The 14,129-nt window shown below is 39.7% G+C and overlaps 1 protein-coding gene across 1 annotated transcript; it reads left to right on the top strand.

Annotated features, from left to right (window-relative positions):
* The first annotated feature begins 558 nt into the window (after window positions 1-558).
* C1galt1c1 (C1GALT1 specific chaperone 1) lies at window positions 559-6,107 on the top strand. Its single transcript, XM_059251235.1, has 2 exons — window positions 559-768; window positions 2,947-6,107. The coding sequence occupies exon 2, from the start codon at window positions 2,952-2,954 to the stop codon at window positions 3,906-3,908; it is 957 nt and encodes a 318-aa protein (XP_059107218.1). The 5' UTR covers window positions 559-768; window positions 2,947-2,951; the 3' UTR covers window positions 3,909-6,107.
* The last annotated feature ends 8,022 nt before the right edge of the window (window positions 6,108-14,129 follow it).

Raw genomic sequence — 14,129 nt, 5'->3', positions numbered from 1 at the left:
GCTAGCAATACAGGGTGGAATAGAAAGAGCCAACATTTACTAAACGCGTAGTTTACACTGGAACTTTTGCTAGGGGAGTTATGTACACTAACTGATAACCTGTGAGGCGCTACTGTGATATTTTCCAAACATAATGAAGGAACCGAGGCATAGTGAAACTGAAGTCACTTTTCCAGGATATCAAAGGACTTGGCTAAAGATTAGATAGACACTAGGCTATGTGGCTTCAAATCCCACCACTCCAGTAACCAGAGCCAATTCTTTCTGTCCAAAACGATTACTATTTCAATGACTTGCATTTTGATTCCAGGCCAGAAATCCTGGGAGAAACACCCTCTTGTCACCACAAGAGTATCAACACACTACAATAGGTTAGAGAAAAGATCCAGAAATCTGCAACAGACAGACAACTTGCTTTCCCATTCAGGCAGTTTCCACGCCCAGTATAGGCGGAGAAGGAGGAGCGTGTGGGCGGGTCTAGCATACGCACGCCCCTCGGGGCATCTCATTGGGTACAGTTGAGCGTGAGGATTACGTCAGGTCCGAACTCAGCGCGGGGCGGGCCCTTTCAGCGTCCGGGAGTCCGTTTCCCCTACCCCCATCCCGCCCCCTTTAGCTTCCTGTATCGCCTGCTCTTTAATGAAACCAACGAGAGGACACCGCCTACGTCTAGAGCAGCCTGGTCAGGAGCTTAACTGAGGGGCCGTGGACGTGAGAGGAAAGCCGCGTAAGGCTGTGCTTCCCTGCCCTTGAGCCATTCTAGACGCGGTGAGTGCCAAGACCGCTGTCCCCACTCCAAGCGCAACCCGGAGCGGCTGCTCCCCTCCCTCCTTTGGGGAAGGCCTGGGCCCTAGCCCATTCCCAGCATGCTCCACTCGGGACGCCCTGGCAGGTGCTGCGGGAGGACCCAGCGGGAATGGTGAAGAGCAAGCAGCCTTCCTAGAGGCGCGCCCTTGGCCCCTCAATGGGATCTTGAAATACTCAAGCCCATCTCTGTACTCAGTCTCCATTTTGATCTCCATCCACTTTCTCCTTGAAAAAAAAAAAGTTTGTCTCAAAAACAAAGTTTCTGCCTTCACTGTGTGAAGTTTTAAGTTCCCTTCTACTCTGTAGAAAATACCCTATCGTGTGGATCACTGATGTTACATTTTTTTTTTCCTCGACGGAGAAAAAAACGTTAGGATAATTTGTGCAAATAATTTTGTGTAAAATTTGTAGACGTTTTGAGTTTTAATAGTAGTTTTGCTGCCAGGAGGAGTAGCCCTGTCAGGAAAAATTCTGACACAAAATCAGGTGAAGGGATTTGTTTGGATTGTGGTGTATTGGCCAGAAGTAATGACTGTGTGATAAGAACTGCAATTATAACAATATTAAGATGCACCCGGCAACACTGTTTTGAGGCATAGCTTTTCTGTTGTTTCCCCTTTCCTGTGGGAATTGTTTATTGATCAAGTGCTCTGGATTACACGGGGAAAGTACCATCTTGCCTCTCCCCACCCACTTCCCCAAACACACTCAGAAATTGCACCTTCCCATCACACAGCTGCCTTTGTGGTGGAAGTCAAAGTTCATTTCCTGTTTAAGAAAACAGCAGGAGCCAGACTTGGTGCCACACTGACACCAGCACATGGGCAAATAAAGTGGGAGGATCACAAGTTCAAGACCAGCTCAAGTTGCATAGTGAGAGGCTCTTCTCAAAAAAGAAAAGAAAGAAAGAAAGAAAACTGTCAGTGTAGCATCCTTGTAGCATTGTAGAGAAATTTGGTGTAAGCATCAATTATGCTTAGTAGATCCACATTTCTCATTTATAGGTCACTTCTACCACTGATAGCCTTTGTGACTTTGGGTCAGTTATGAGTCATCTCCCCAACCCCATATATTTACAAAAAATGACACATAACTGTACATATTTTTAAATGAGAGAAATGGCATTAGATAACGTCTAAGGTCCTTTTCAACCTTAAGAGACAAGTGGAAATCTAAGGAGCACAGTAGAACTTTCTGGAGTTGCAGGGGAAATTGGGAAACTTTCAGCCTTTACTAGCAAAAATGTAAACCATAATATTTTTCAGCTGTTTTATTTATATTGACATTTCTTTACGTTTCTACTTGAAATTAAAAATGTAGGACCCCCGTTTACTTCTCCAAAGAAGAAAATAACATTTGAGGAGATAAAAATATTCATTGATGTCCCCCAAATATACCTATATTGACTTCTTTCTCCAGTCAACTTTCCATTGTGGGCTTTTTATTATGTCAGTAGTTGGTATACTGTATTGTAAGACATTTAATCTTAGGGGCAGAATGATAATTAATAACATGATATTAACCACAAGAAACATGATTTAGATTGCTTAAAATGCCTTAGGATATTAGCCACCAGTTAAGTAAAGCACTAGGTTGAAAAGGGAAATTGGAGACTGGTAGTGGTGGTAGCATACACTTGTAATTCTAGCATTTCACTAAGGAAGCAGAGACAGGGGGATCTCTGAGTTCAAGGCCATCATGATCTCCAGAGCAAGTTCCAGGACAGCCAGGGCTACACAGAAGAAACCCTGTCTTGAAAAAAGAAAGAAAAGAGAAATTTGAGTTTAAATTGAGTATCTGTTCAACTTAAAGTCTTGATCTAAAATGCTTTTGTAATGGCCAGAGGTACTTAAAAACATAGTACAAGTTTCTCATACAAAATTTTTAGAGAATGATGGAAAAACAATGTCTATAACATTGGTTTCTAGGCTAAAGCTTTGATTTGCCTCTTGGTTAAATAAATGCTGATATGCAAAAATTGCCCTCCCCCCTCAACTGCAAATTCTGTTCCATGAAGGAGTTTCCTCACCTGATTTCAAACATGTGGACCTGCTTTTAAACATTAAGGGCAAATTGTAAGTATATAAGAAATAACCAAGTGAAATTATTAGTCTGTTTGAAAAGTCTTTTTCTTTACAGGAAAAATGCTTTCAGAAAGCAGTTCATTTTTGAAGGGTGTGATGCTTGGAAGCATCTTCTGTGCCTTGATCACTATGCTAGGCCACATTAGGATTGGTCACGGAAACAGAACACACCATCATGAGCATCACCACCTGCAAGCTCCTAACAAAGAAGATATCTTGAAAATCTCAGAGGCTGAACGCATGGAGCTTAGTAAGAGCTTCCAGGTATACTGTATTGTTCTTGTAAAACCCAAAGATGTGAGTCTTTGGGCTGCAGTAAAGGAGACTTGGACCAAACACTGTGACAAAGCAGAGTTCTTCAGTTCTGAAAATGTTAAAGTGTTTGAGTCAATTAATGTGGACACGAATGACATGTGGTTGATGATGAGGAAGGCTTACAAATATGCTTTTGATAAATACAGAGACCAGTACAACTGGTTCTTCCTTGCACGCCCCACTACTTTTGCTGTTATTGAAAATCTAAAATATTTTTTGTTAAAAAAGGATCCATCACAACCTTTCTATCTAGGACACGCTGTAAAATCTGGAGACCTTGAATATGTGAGTGTGGATGGAGGAATTGTCTTAAGCATAGAATCAATGAAAAGACTCAACAGCCTTCTCAATGTTCCTGAAAAGTGTCCTGAACAAGGAGGGATGATTTGGAAGATATCTGAAGATAAGCAGCTAGCAGTCTGCCTGAAATATGCTGGAGTATTTGCAGAAAATGCAGAAGACGCCAATGGAAAAGATGTATTTAATACCAAATCTGTTGGGCTTTTCATTAAAGAGGCAATGGCTAATCACCCAAACCAGGTAGTTGAAGGATGTTGTTCTGATACGGCTGTTACTTTTAATGGATTGACTCCTAATCAGATGCATGTGATGATGTATGGGGTGTACCGGCTTAGGGCATTTGGACATATTTTCAATGATGCATTGGTTTTCTTACCTCCAAATGGTTCTGAGAATGACTGACAAAAAGCAAGAGCATGCATTTGGTAACCACATTAAGACATGTTATCATGGTTTCTAATTGATAATGCATCTAACACAGTAGTGTGTTTCTTTTTCTTAATCTGGTTACGCTGGTATAATCACACATTGAAGTCTACTTGTACTTTTTCAAATGGAATGGTATTTTCCCCTTAAATCACTTGTAAGAAATTTTAATGTGTTAGAAATAAATGTTTTAAGAATAGCAATTTTGCAAATACATATTTATAAATATTATATTTATGTGATGAAGACTAAATTGTAGACATTAAAATCTGTGATGTATTGGTTTTAAATTTTTAATGTATCTTTTTATCAAATATATGAAAATGAGATCTCTAGTGAATTTGTGTTTAAAATGATACTTTTAGCCCTGTGTTTCCTTTACTTTTCTGTAGGGGTAGGAGCAGGGTCTTACAATGTAGTCCAGGCTGGCCTAGAACTGGCAGTTCTCCTTAGCCTCCTGAGTGCTAGTGTTAATGGTGTGTGCCACTATACCCAGTTGTTTCCTTTACTTCGGATGTAGATTTGCACTCTAAGCCACATCAATGCCAATGGGTTTACTCTCCTAAAATATACAACAAAGCAGTTAAAGAAGTGTTTGTTACCACTGTTAAAGCTTCAATGCTATCCTTAAGAGAATGTGCAAATTTTTATGTAGGTTAAGTAATATTCCTCAAAGTTAATTATGTGGCATTCCAGAGTGTTCAGTTTCCATTAACTCTCTACTTCAGCATTCAGATCATGCATTTGGAATGGAGGCTATGAAAATTGTAATGTCGTTTAACTGTTTTCCCCCTTAAGTTCTGAGCTGCAGCTTGGATTAAATATATGACCTGTGATTTATTCATGCCTACTGGACAGTGAGTTCCATGCAGATCTCCTTTGAAAAAACTTGTTTTTTCTCATCTGGCTGATTCACTTACCTAAGTTAAATGTGGAGTTTTATTGTTTATTTTTGTTACTTGTACAAATTCTGAAATTTTCCCCAGATTCATGATTGTATCACACATAACCGGTTTGGCTTTGTTTCCATTTTGGGTGGGTAGGCACTAGCCTCACCATCCATGTTGGATTACCATATTATTTGCTTAATCTCAAGTGAGTACCTAAAATGTCCACCTATTGTGGATACAGTTATTCCTGTCCTCTTAAATGTGTAATATGCTTGGATCTGGCCTGTCCTATAATATGCTCTCTTCAGTTCAATTCATAAGCCCCTTTAGGACGTGAAACTATTTTTAGATACAGTATTCCTTGTAATTGGCCTCATGACTCTAATAATCTCCTTCAGCTTTAGCAAAGCAGGATGAATTTCAGACTATTGATCCTCATGCTAGTGTGTCAAGCCTTTGTTTTAAATGCTGTCTGGCCTTCTTCCTTGGGATTTTCAGTTAAGCTGAAGCATTCTTAATTTCAAAGAATCATAAATCCTATTTAATAAGCACCCTATTATGTGGTTACAGATGCAATTTCTAAAAATCAAGTTATGTTCAATGTGAGTATAATGATTAAAAATTCTGAGTATGACTCATTACCCCTAACACTAATATTTTTACATTTGTTTTATTGAGGGGGGGGTTACATAAGTGCACATGTAGAGGTCAGAGGGCAAATTGTGAGAGTCAGTTCTCTCCTTCCACTATGTGGGTCCTGGAGATCAAACTTGTATTATCAGTCTTCACAATAAGCACCTTTACCCACTAAGCCATCTGTGTGGCTTTATTTAAAATTGTCTATTTTAGGGACCTGAGAGATAGCTCAGTGTTTAAGAGCACTTCCCATCTTCCAGAGGACCCAAGTTAAGTTTCCATTACCCATATTGGGTGGCTGACAACTACCTGTAACTCAGGGATTCACCACCTTCTTTTGACCTCTGCAGACACTTGCACACACACATGACAAAAGAAACACATACACACATAAAATGTAACTTTTTTCTATTTTTGTTGTGTCAATTTGCCAGCACCAGTATTTAAATCTTTCATCTTTGGGCTGGAGAGATGGTTCAGCCATTAAAGGCTAGGCTCAAAACTAAAAATATAAAAATTTCATCTTTAATTACATTGGCCTATCAAAATACTGAAATTGCCAGGCCCTAGCACTCAGGAGGCAGAGGCAGGGGGATCACTGTGAGTTCAAGGACAGCATGGGCTAGGTAGTGAGTTCCAGGACAGCCAAGGCTACCTTATCTCAAAAATGAAACAAAAATATTGGAATAAATGTCAGTGAATACACCCTTTTGACTTTCCAGTCAATAGATGACAAGGTAAACATGGGCATTTATATTGCTGGGGGGTGGGTAGCCTTCAGCAGGAGGGCTCCTCCAGCACAGGGCTCAAAGGGAAATCCACAGAGTTAGCTCGTACTAGACTTATCTATCTGAGGGGTTAGAGAAAAAGATACTCACACTCTCTCTTGATGGTTTCCTTCTTTATTCTCTATTCTATGTTCTTCCTGTGTTCTTTCTACTGTATATTTTTTTCTCTATAGCTTATATACCCCAACAAAGTTTCTCAGGCAATATAGGAATTCCAATGTGGTTACATTCTATTTTTCAAGTGATTGACTAAAATGAATACAAAACAAACAGTAAAAACAGCATGATTAAACATTTTACATATTACAGGTGAAAAACAACTTATCCCAAGAACCCACGCACATTCATAACCAAGCAACTTGTTATAAATTAACTGTGTGGGCAAGCAAGCTATTCTTCTCAGTCAGGTCTTTTACTGGCAGACTACAGTTTGCAGTTACAAAGAAAGGACCAATTACTTTATTACTTCTCTTGAAAGGTAATCTTATAAGGAATCTTGAATCACAAACATAAGCTTTTATACATGAAAAACAATTAGTCAGCTGTACTTTAAATCTTTAGGGTATATACCCACTCATCAATAGTTTTCTTTATATCAGGAGATTGAGAGCAAACATGAATATAAGGAATTAATCATCACCTTTGATCATTAATCAACCGTAGCAAGGAAAGTATGTCAGCTAGTAATAATTGGAGTGCTTTGTATTTTTTACCTTAACCTAATGAATCTATAACTCAGCAATATGTCCTTGTGAACTTTAAATTGTTTTCTGCAGTTTTTCATCTCAAAGCTATTATCAAAACATCTATTATAGCCTGAAGTTACTTAAGGCTTTGTTTCAGCTAATGTTACACACCGAAACCTATGACTGCAGCTTTCAGCATTAAGAGAATTAGAGCCAGCCTGGCTCTTGGGGACTCAATTGTTTTCCTTAATCATTAACCTGAATTTCGATCTATGCTACTCCTTAGGTGAAACTCATAGGACCTAGGTGTGTGACATTTCCTTGTATATATTTTTATTTGTCAAAATTCTGTATAAGCTAACATTATTATTATCCATTAGACAGTAAAATTTAGGAAAGAATCATCTTCATGACAATACACAGATAAAAATGCTCAGCAGAACAAGATGTTTCCATGAGATAAACATACTACATTACAGGCAGGGAGGATCTCCTCACACCCATTCACACCATGCCAGATATCAGAGGAAGATGGCAGGGGGCAAACATGTAAAGGCATAGCAGAAGCAAAAGACATTCTGGGATCTGTGGTCTCGGGGCCTTGCCTATCTGAGATTCACCCATCAGGGATTTTCCTCCTAGTGGGCTGACAACCTGAAGTCAATTGCCACCTGCTGCTCCTCTGACATGGCCACTGGCACATTTAAAATAAAATTAATGCTTAATTGAGTTTTTATACGTGATATTGGATTATAAAATGTCTCCAGTAGTATGTTGCCTCTTAGAAATTATGTATATCCAGGCTTGTAGATAAAAGGTGGCTCACTAACAGAAAAAATGTAATACTGTGGTTGGAGATACTGACACCTTTTCACAATGTCATTTCACTTTACGTGTAAAAATACACATTTAGTAGCTAAGCTAGCCCTAGCCATACTCTGGAATTAAGATGTGAGTTGAGGAAAAATAGAGGTCCAATGCAAATTGATCACAAATGTGAATATCCTTTACATATGGCTAATGACTACAATAATAAATACATAGGTTTAAACAACTATCAGAAATTGAGACATCCAGCCACAGCTAACATATGCATGAGAGAAAACTTTTCTTTTTTGGTTTTTCAAGAAAAGGTTTCTTAGTGTAGCCCTGGTTTTCCTGGAACTCACTCTGTAGACCAGGCTGGCCTTGAACTCACAGAGATCTGCCTACCTCTGCTTCCTGGATAGAGTGCTGGAATCAAAGGTGTGCGCCACCACCTCCTGGTTTGTAGATGTCTTCTAAAAGTTGAATTTGTGTTTATTTTTCTGTTTGTCTTAAGTAGACACTGGAGCCTAACTTAAGCAGATCCCAGGCCATTTCCTTGCATGAGCTGAATCTTCCTCAAAAATGAAAACATATTTAAAATAAAAAAGAAACTATACTCCTTGGCTTTTTCTTTTTGATGTGGCAAAAAAAGTTATTCTGTATCAAATCTGGCTTATAAAATCAAGAGTTCTTTTGGAGTGAATTTAAATAAACCTATCAGGTTTTATTAAAGCAGATTATACCTACATTAGAAAAAATGCAGAAAGCAGTCTAGTGGTGGGGCATCATTCATTTCTGCTTCCTTTGTTAAGTGTTCTTTAGGTGAAAAATCCAGTGCATTTGGTGCATGCATGGGTGGTTATGTGATGAGTAGCTTTTTTTGTTTTCTAGTGTATTTTTTTTAATGGTGTGTATATGTGTGGGTATGTGCAAGTAGGATCAGGTGCCTTTGTGTTTATAGAAGTTAGCTTCTTTTTTGCTTTCTAGTTATTTTTAATGGTGTGTATATGTGTGGGTATGTGCAAGTAAGAGCAGGTGCCCTTGGAGGCCAGAAGAGGATGTCAGATCCCCTGGAGCTGGAGTTCTAAGGCATTTGTGAGCCACCTGATGTGAGTACTGGGAACTGAACTGAGGTCCTGGTTTTCTAAAAGAACAGACTCTGAGTCATCTCTCCAGCCCATTTGGGGAGTGTTAATGTTTTAATCACATTTGTGTGGATGCACAGGCACTTGCCACAGGCACATGTGTGGAGGTCACGTGAGTTCCTGGGATCATGCTCAGGTCCTCAAGCTTGGCAGCAAGCACCTTTAGCCTCTGAGCCATCTCTTCACCAGCATTGTTTGGGGTTTTTTACTGTTGTTTAGTTTTTAAACACAGGCTTTCTTTAGCCCAACCTGACTTCAGATTCAAGGGACTCATTCTGCCCCAAGCTCCTAAGTGTTGAAATTACAGACATGAGCCATCATGCCTGGCTTTTTACAAATATTTTTTGTTGAGAGTTTAAAATAGGGGCTGGAAAGATGGCTCAGCATTGACTGCTCTTCCAGAGGACCCTGGTTCAGAAATTCCCAGCACCCACATGGCAGCTAACAACTGTCTGTGACTCCCAAGACACTCTCACACAGACATACATGCAGGCAAAATACCAATGCACATTTTAAAAAAAATTATCGGCCGGGCGGTGGTGGCGCACGCCTGTAATCCCAGCACTCGGGAGGCAGAGGCAAGCAGATCTCTGTGAGTTCGAGGACAGCCTGGTCTACAGAGCTAGTCCAGGACAGGCTCCAAAGCTACAGAGAAACCCTGTCTCGAAAAACCAAAAAAAAAAAAAAATTATCAAGAGTCTAAAATAATGGGAATACATCATTGTACCTTGCTCATATTCACCCTCCCAGTACACTTTCTCCTCCCACCTACCTGTACTTGCTCCTTCCCTCAAATATAGCCCTTCTGCTTTCATGACACAATCAAAATTCCAGATATGAGAAAAATGTGAGATTTGTCATCCCCCAACCTACTCTGTTGTTGCACCTCCCCCTCCCTTTAGATTCCCTTGACCCACAGTCTCTAGCAGAAATTAGCTTTCTTTTAGCATAGGAACAGTTTTTCAAATTTTATCTACCCCCACCCCCCAAATTTTAAAATCAATGTATCAGGGTTTAGTCGCTCAGACTTATCCTCCCAGCTGAAGGGCGGAGGCAGGAAGATCTCAAATTAGAACCCAGCCTTTAGTAAAATCCTGTCTCAAAAATTAATAATCATGGGCTAGCAAGATGGCCTGATGATATGAGTCCAATTTCTAGGACCAACATGGTAGAAGAGAACTGACTCCCACAAAATGTTTCCTAAATTCTACAGGCAGATTAAAAACAGAAAATAAATATTAAAAATCAGCCAAGTGTGGTGGTGCATGCCTTTAATCCCAGCACTTAGGAGACAGAGGCAGGCAGATCTTTGTGAGTCTGGGTCCAGCCTCAAGTTCCAGGACAGTCAGGGTTATATAGTGGGACCCTATCTCAAAAAGTAGCAAAAAACTAGGGGTTGGGGATTTAGCTCAGTGGTAGAGTGCTTGCCCAGCAAGTGCAAGGCCCTGGGTTCGGTCCTCAGCTCTGGAAAAAAAAAAAAAAAAGACAAAATAACAAAAAAGACAAAAAAAAAAAAAACCAAAAGTAGCAAAACTAAAAACATAAAAACAATCACATTCAATATGCATTCAATATGCATCATCACCAAAAATTAAATGGATGGTGGGAAATGACTTGTTTGGAAAATAAAACATGATGTGTATCTGGGAGTCTTTCATTTTACAAAAACAAACTTTTTTTTTTGGTTTTTCAAGACAGGTTTTTTCTGTGTAGTTTTGGTGCCTGTCCTGCATCTCGCGCTGTAGACCAGGCTGGCCTTGAACTCACAAAAATCCGCTTGGCTCTGACTCCCAAGTGCTGGGATTAAAGGCATGCGCCACTGCTGCCTGGCACAAAAACAAACTTTTACCTTATATCATTGTGGCATCTTTACAAATTTTTTCCTTTTACATACCAAGCATTTTTTGAGCTGAATGCTAGGCCTGCTGCCTCGTGAAATGCAACAAGAACCCAAAGCCATGATTCATTACAGGGATTCAGTCCATTTGTATAAGGTTTGCAGGAGCAGTAAAACAAACCATTGTTTACATTGTATAACACTATCTTCTGTGCATGTCATGGCATTGCCCTCTTGAACTCTCAGCAGCTGGGATTACCCTCAGGAGACTCAGACATGATTTGGTCCATTAATTCTATCATAAGGGGAGGGGCTCATGAGGTCTTACCTATTCCTAAAGATAAGTAGGCAGTTAATAGTTGCTTACTGGGGGCAGCTCACAAGGCCCCACTCTTCCCTGAGAATATATAGGTAGTTAACAGTTGCTGAGAGTGGGACTCTGGAGTACATACCCTCAAGGAGAGATAGTCAGTTAACAGTTGCTGAAAGAGAGACTTGGGCCTCACCCCTTCCAGAAGATAGGCACGGTTGGGGATTTAGCTCAGTGGTAGAGTGCTTGCCTAGCAAGTGCAAGGCCCTGGGTTCGATCCTCAGCTCAAAAAAAAAAATAGATCCAGAAGATAGGCAGTTAACAGTTGCTGAGCATGGGACTCAGGAGCCCCACCAAGGATAGACAGACAGTTAATAGTTGCAGAGAATGGGGCTCAGAAGGACACCCCTGCACTGCCAAGGATAGATAGGCAGTTAAGAGTTGATGAGGGAGAGAATCAGGATTCCCTAACCCTCCCAGAGACTAGGCAGGCAGTAGTTTAACCAGGCATAAATTGTTCATGCTCCTGTAACCCCCATTAAGCTCATTGGCTCGCCATGCTAGACATGGTTGAAATTTTTTCTTTGGTCTGTAGCTTGGTGCTCTATATGAGGTAAATAGGTATTTGTTCATCTCCCTAGAAAAAGCCACACAAAAATTAGAATATGGTGGTCCATTTACCTAAAAGTCCTGGATTTTGAGAGATACTATTTCTTTAAATTCACAAAAAATCCATATTTTAGGGACTTTTTTTTTTTAGTGATTCCACACAAGAATAGCCATGCCATTTATGCCATTGCATTTTCACTTTGTCAAAAGTTCTGGCAGAAAGAGCAGGACTTAAAGGTTTGGGTTTTTTGGTTTGGTTTCATTAATTCTTGGAATAGAACAGGAGAGATGACTCAGTGGTTAAGAGCACTGGCTGCTCTTGCAAAGGACCCAGGTTCAATTACCAACACCCACATGGATGGCTCACAACCAGCTGTAACTCCAGTTCCAGGGAACCCAATACCCTCTTTCTGGCCTTTGCATGTACCGGGCACACATATGGTGATGCATGGACATACATGCAGGCAAAACAGCCATACACATAAATTTTTTTTTAATTCTTGGATCGTGATAAGATACATCACCTAGGTACCCTGTGTACTAAATAAATGAGAACTGTCAAAACATGAGTTGAGTACTTCCTGAGGAAGTGGGGACAAGTTGAGTGGCCTAACATCTTTGAATACTGGTACTGATCATTTTTCTCCCTGTATTTATCTAAAGTATATGGCAGGAAACCTTAAGAAATACTGCCTTTTCACGAGCCCATTGCTGTCCATACATTAAACATGAGCAGCACATATACAGTTTAAAATTTTCAGTAACCACATTAAAGAGTAAAAAGATATAGGTAAAATTACTTTTCAGTAATATTTTATTTAACCCAATATATCTAAAGTACTGTCATTTCAACAAGTAATCTACAGGAATAATTACACAGTTAACATTATTTTCTAGTTGAGTATGTGAAATGCAGTGTGTATTTGATAGTTATAACATATAACAATTCATTTACCACATTTCCAGTGCTCAGTAGCAACATATGGCTAGTGACCACCATACTGCAAAGTAGAGGGCTACACAGTTCCAAAAATGTGCCAGATAGGTTTAAATATGAATGGGAGAAAACACCCAAAAGTCCTGTTTGGGGTTGTGTCGAATGAAATTAAAACTGGAACCTGACTTTTAGTAGGCTCCAGGCCATCACCTTGCATGAGTTCAATCAAGGACCATCCCCTTCAAAATGAAATCATTGTATTTGAAGCAAAACATCCATTAGACATCTTAACTTTTCTCCTTATATAAGTGAACCCAGACTACTCATTAGCTTTAATCATCATTAATATTTTCTCCCAACTATCTTCAAAGTAATTGTTAGGCCTGTGCTTGCACAATGCACACTTCTCTAATTGCCATGATCTCAGAGAGATCCTCCACCTCAGCCTCCTGAGTGTTGGAATTGCTCCCACATAACTAGCTACTCCCTTGTATCACTTTGTAAGGATCCAACAAAAGCCTCTAAATGCCATAACCTTTAAATGGCTATAAAGCACCTGGCTTCAAGGCGACTGAGTAGTAGGAACAGCTCAGCTCTCAGAACTGAGCTCAACTTCAAAGGATTTTCCTAGTACATCCTGCTGCTGAAGAGGAAAAGAACATCCCGTCAGCAGCATAAGACTGTGTAAGCACTCCACACACTCATACAAACCCTACCTACTGTTATCCTACTGTGAAACACAAGATTACCAAGGTACGCTTCCCTCTCATGAGCCACAAAGATGATTCAACTGTGGGCCAGGCTTAACCTCTGAGCATTAGTGTCCTCATTTGTAAAAAACTTAAAAGCTGTCCCCACAGAATCCTAAAAAATATTGAAAATATGTAAGATTTTCGGCATGGTGGACACCCAGGGAATGCTATTTCCCTTTTCCTTATTTGGACACATTTAGTACTCTAGTTATTCATGTATCAATCCTTGGAATTAAATATCTTGATGTTAAATATTTAACTACTGATTTGAACAGGTGGTATTGAATATTCAAACTAATAGAGAAATAGTCTTAAGATAACTAATCTGGCCAGGCAGTGGTAGCACATGCCTTTCTTCCTAGCACTCAAGAGGCAGAGGCAAAGGGATCTCTGTGAGTTGGAGGCCAGCCTGGTCTACAAAGTGAGTTCCAGGACAGCTAGATTGTTACACAGAGAAACTCTGTCTTGAAAAACCAAAAAAGAAAAAAAGATAACATCTGCACATTTAATCGGTGCTATGTGATAAAACAGCTTTTCCTGAAAGCTTTTAAACAAGTATTTTTAGCAGTAAGCCATAAATTACTTTTAAAAACATAAGTTTAGACTATGTTTCCCTTTCGCAGTAAATTAGATACTTCTGAAGCCTAAATTGCTTAAATTGATGTAGTTCTTATTTCTCACACTTTAATCAAGAGGTTTCTGTTCATACTGGGGGAAAATCCTGCATCAGTGAGACTCCTTCATCCTTGTAAATGCTTCTGAAGGCTAGTACTTGGGAGAGGACTGTTTGATACCACAAA

This window comes from Peromyscus eremicus, chromosome X, assembly GCF_949786415.1.
Source record: "Peromyscus eremicus chromosome X, PerEre_H2_v1, whole genome shotgun sequence".
Classification (NCBI taxonomy): Eukaryota; Metazoa; Chordata; class Mammalia; order Rodentia; family Cricetidae; genus Peromyscus; species Peromyscus eremicus.
This window is presented reverse-complemented; position numbering and strand designations above follow the sequence as displayed.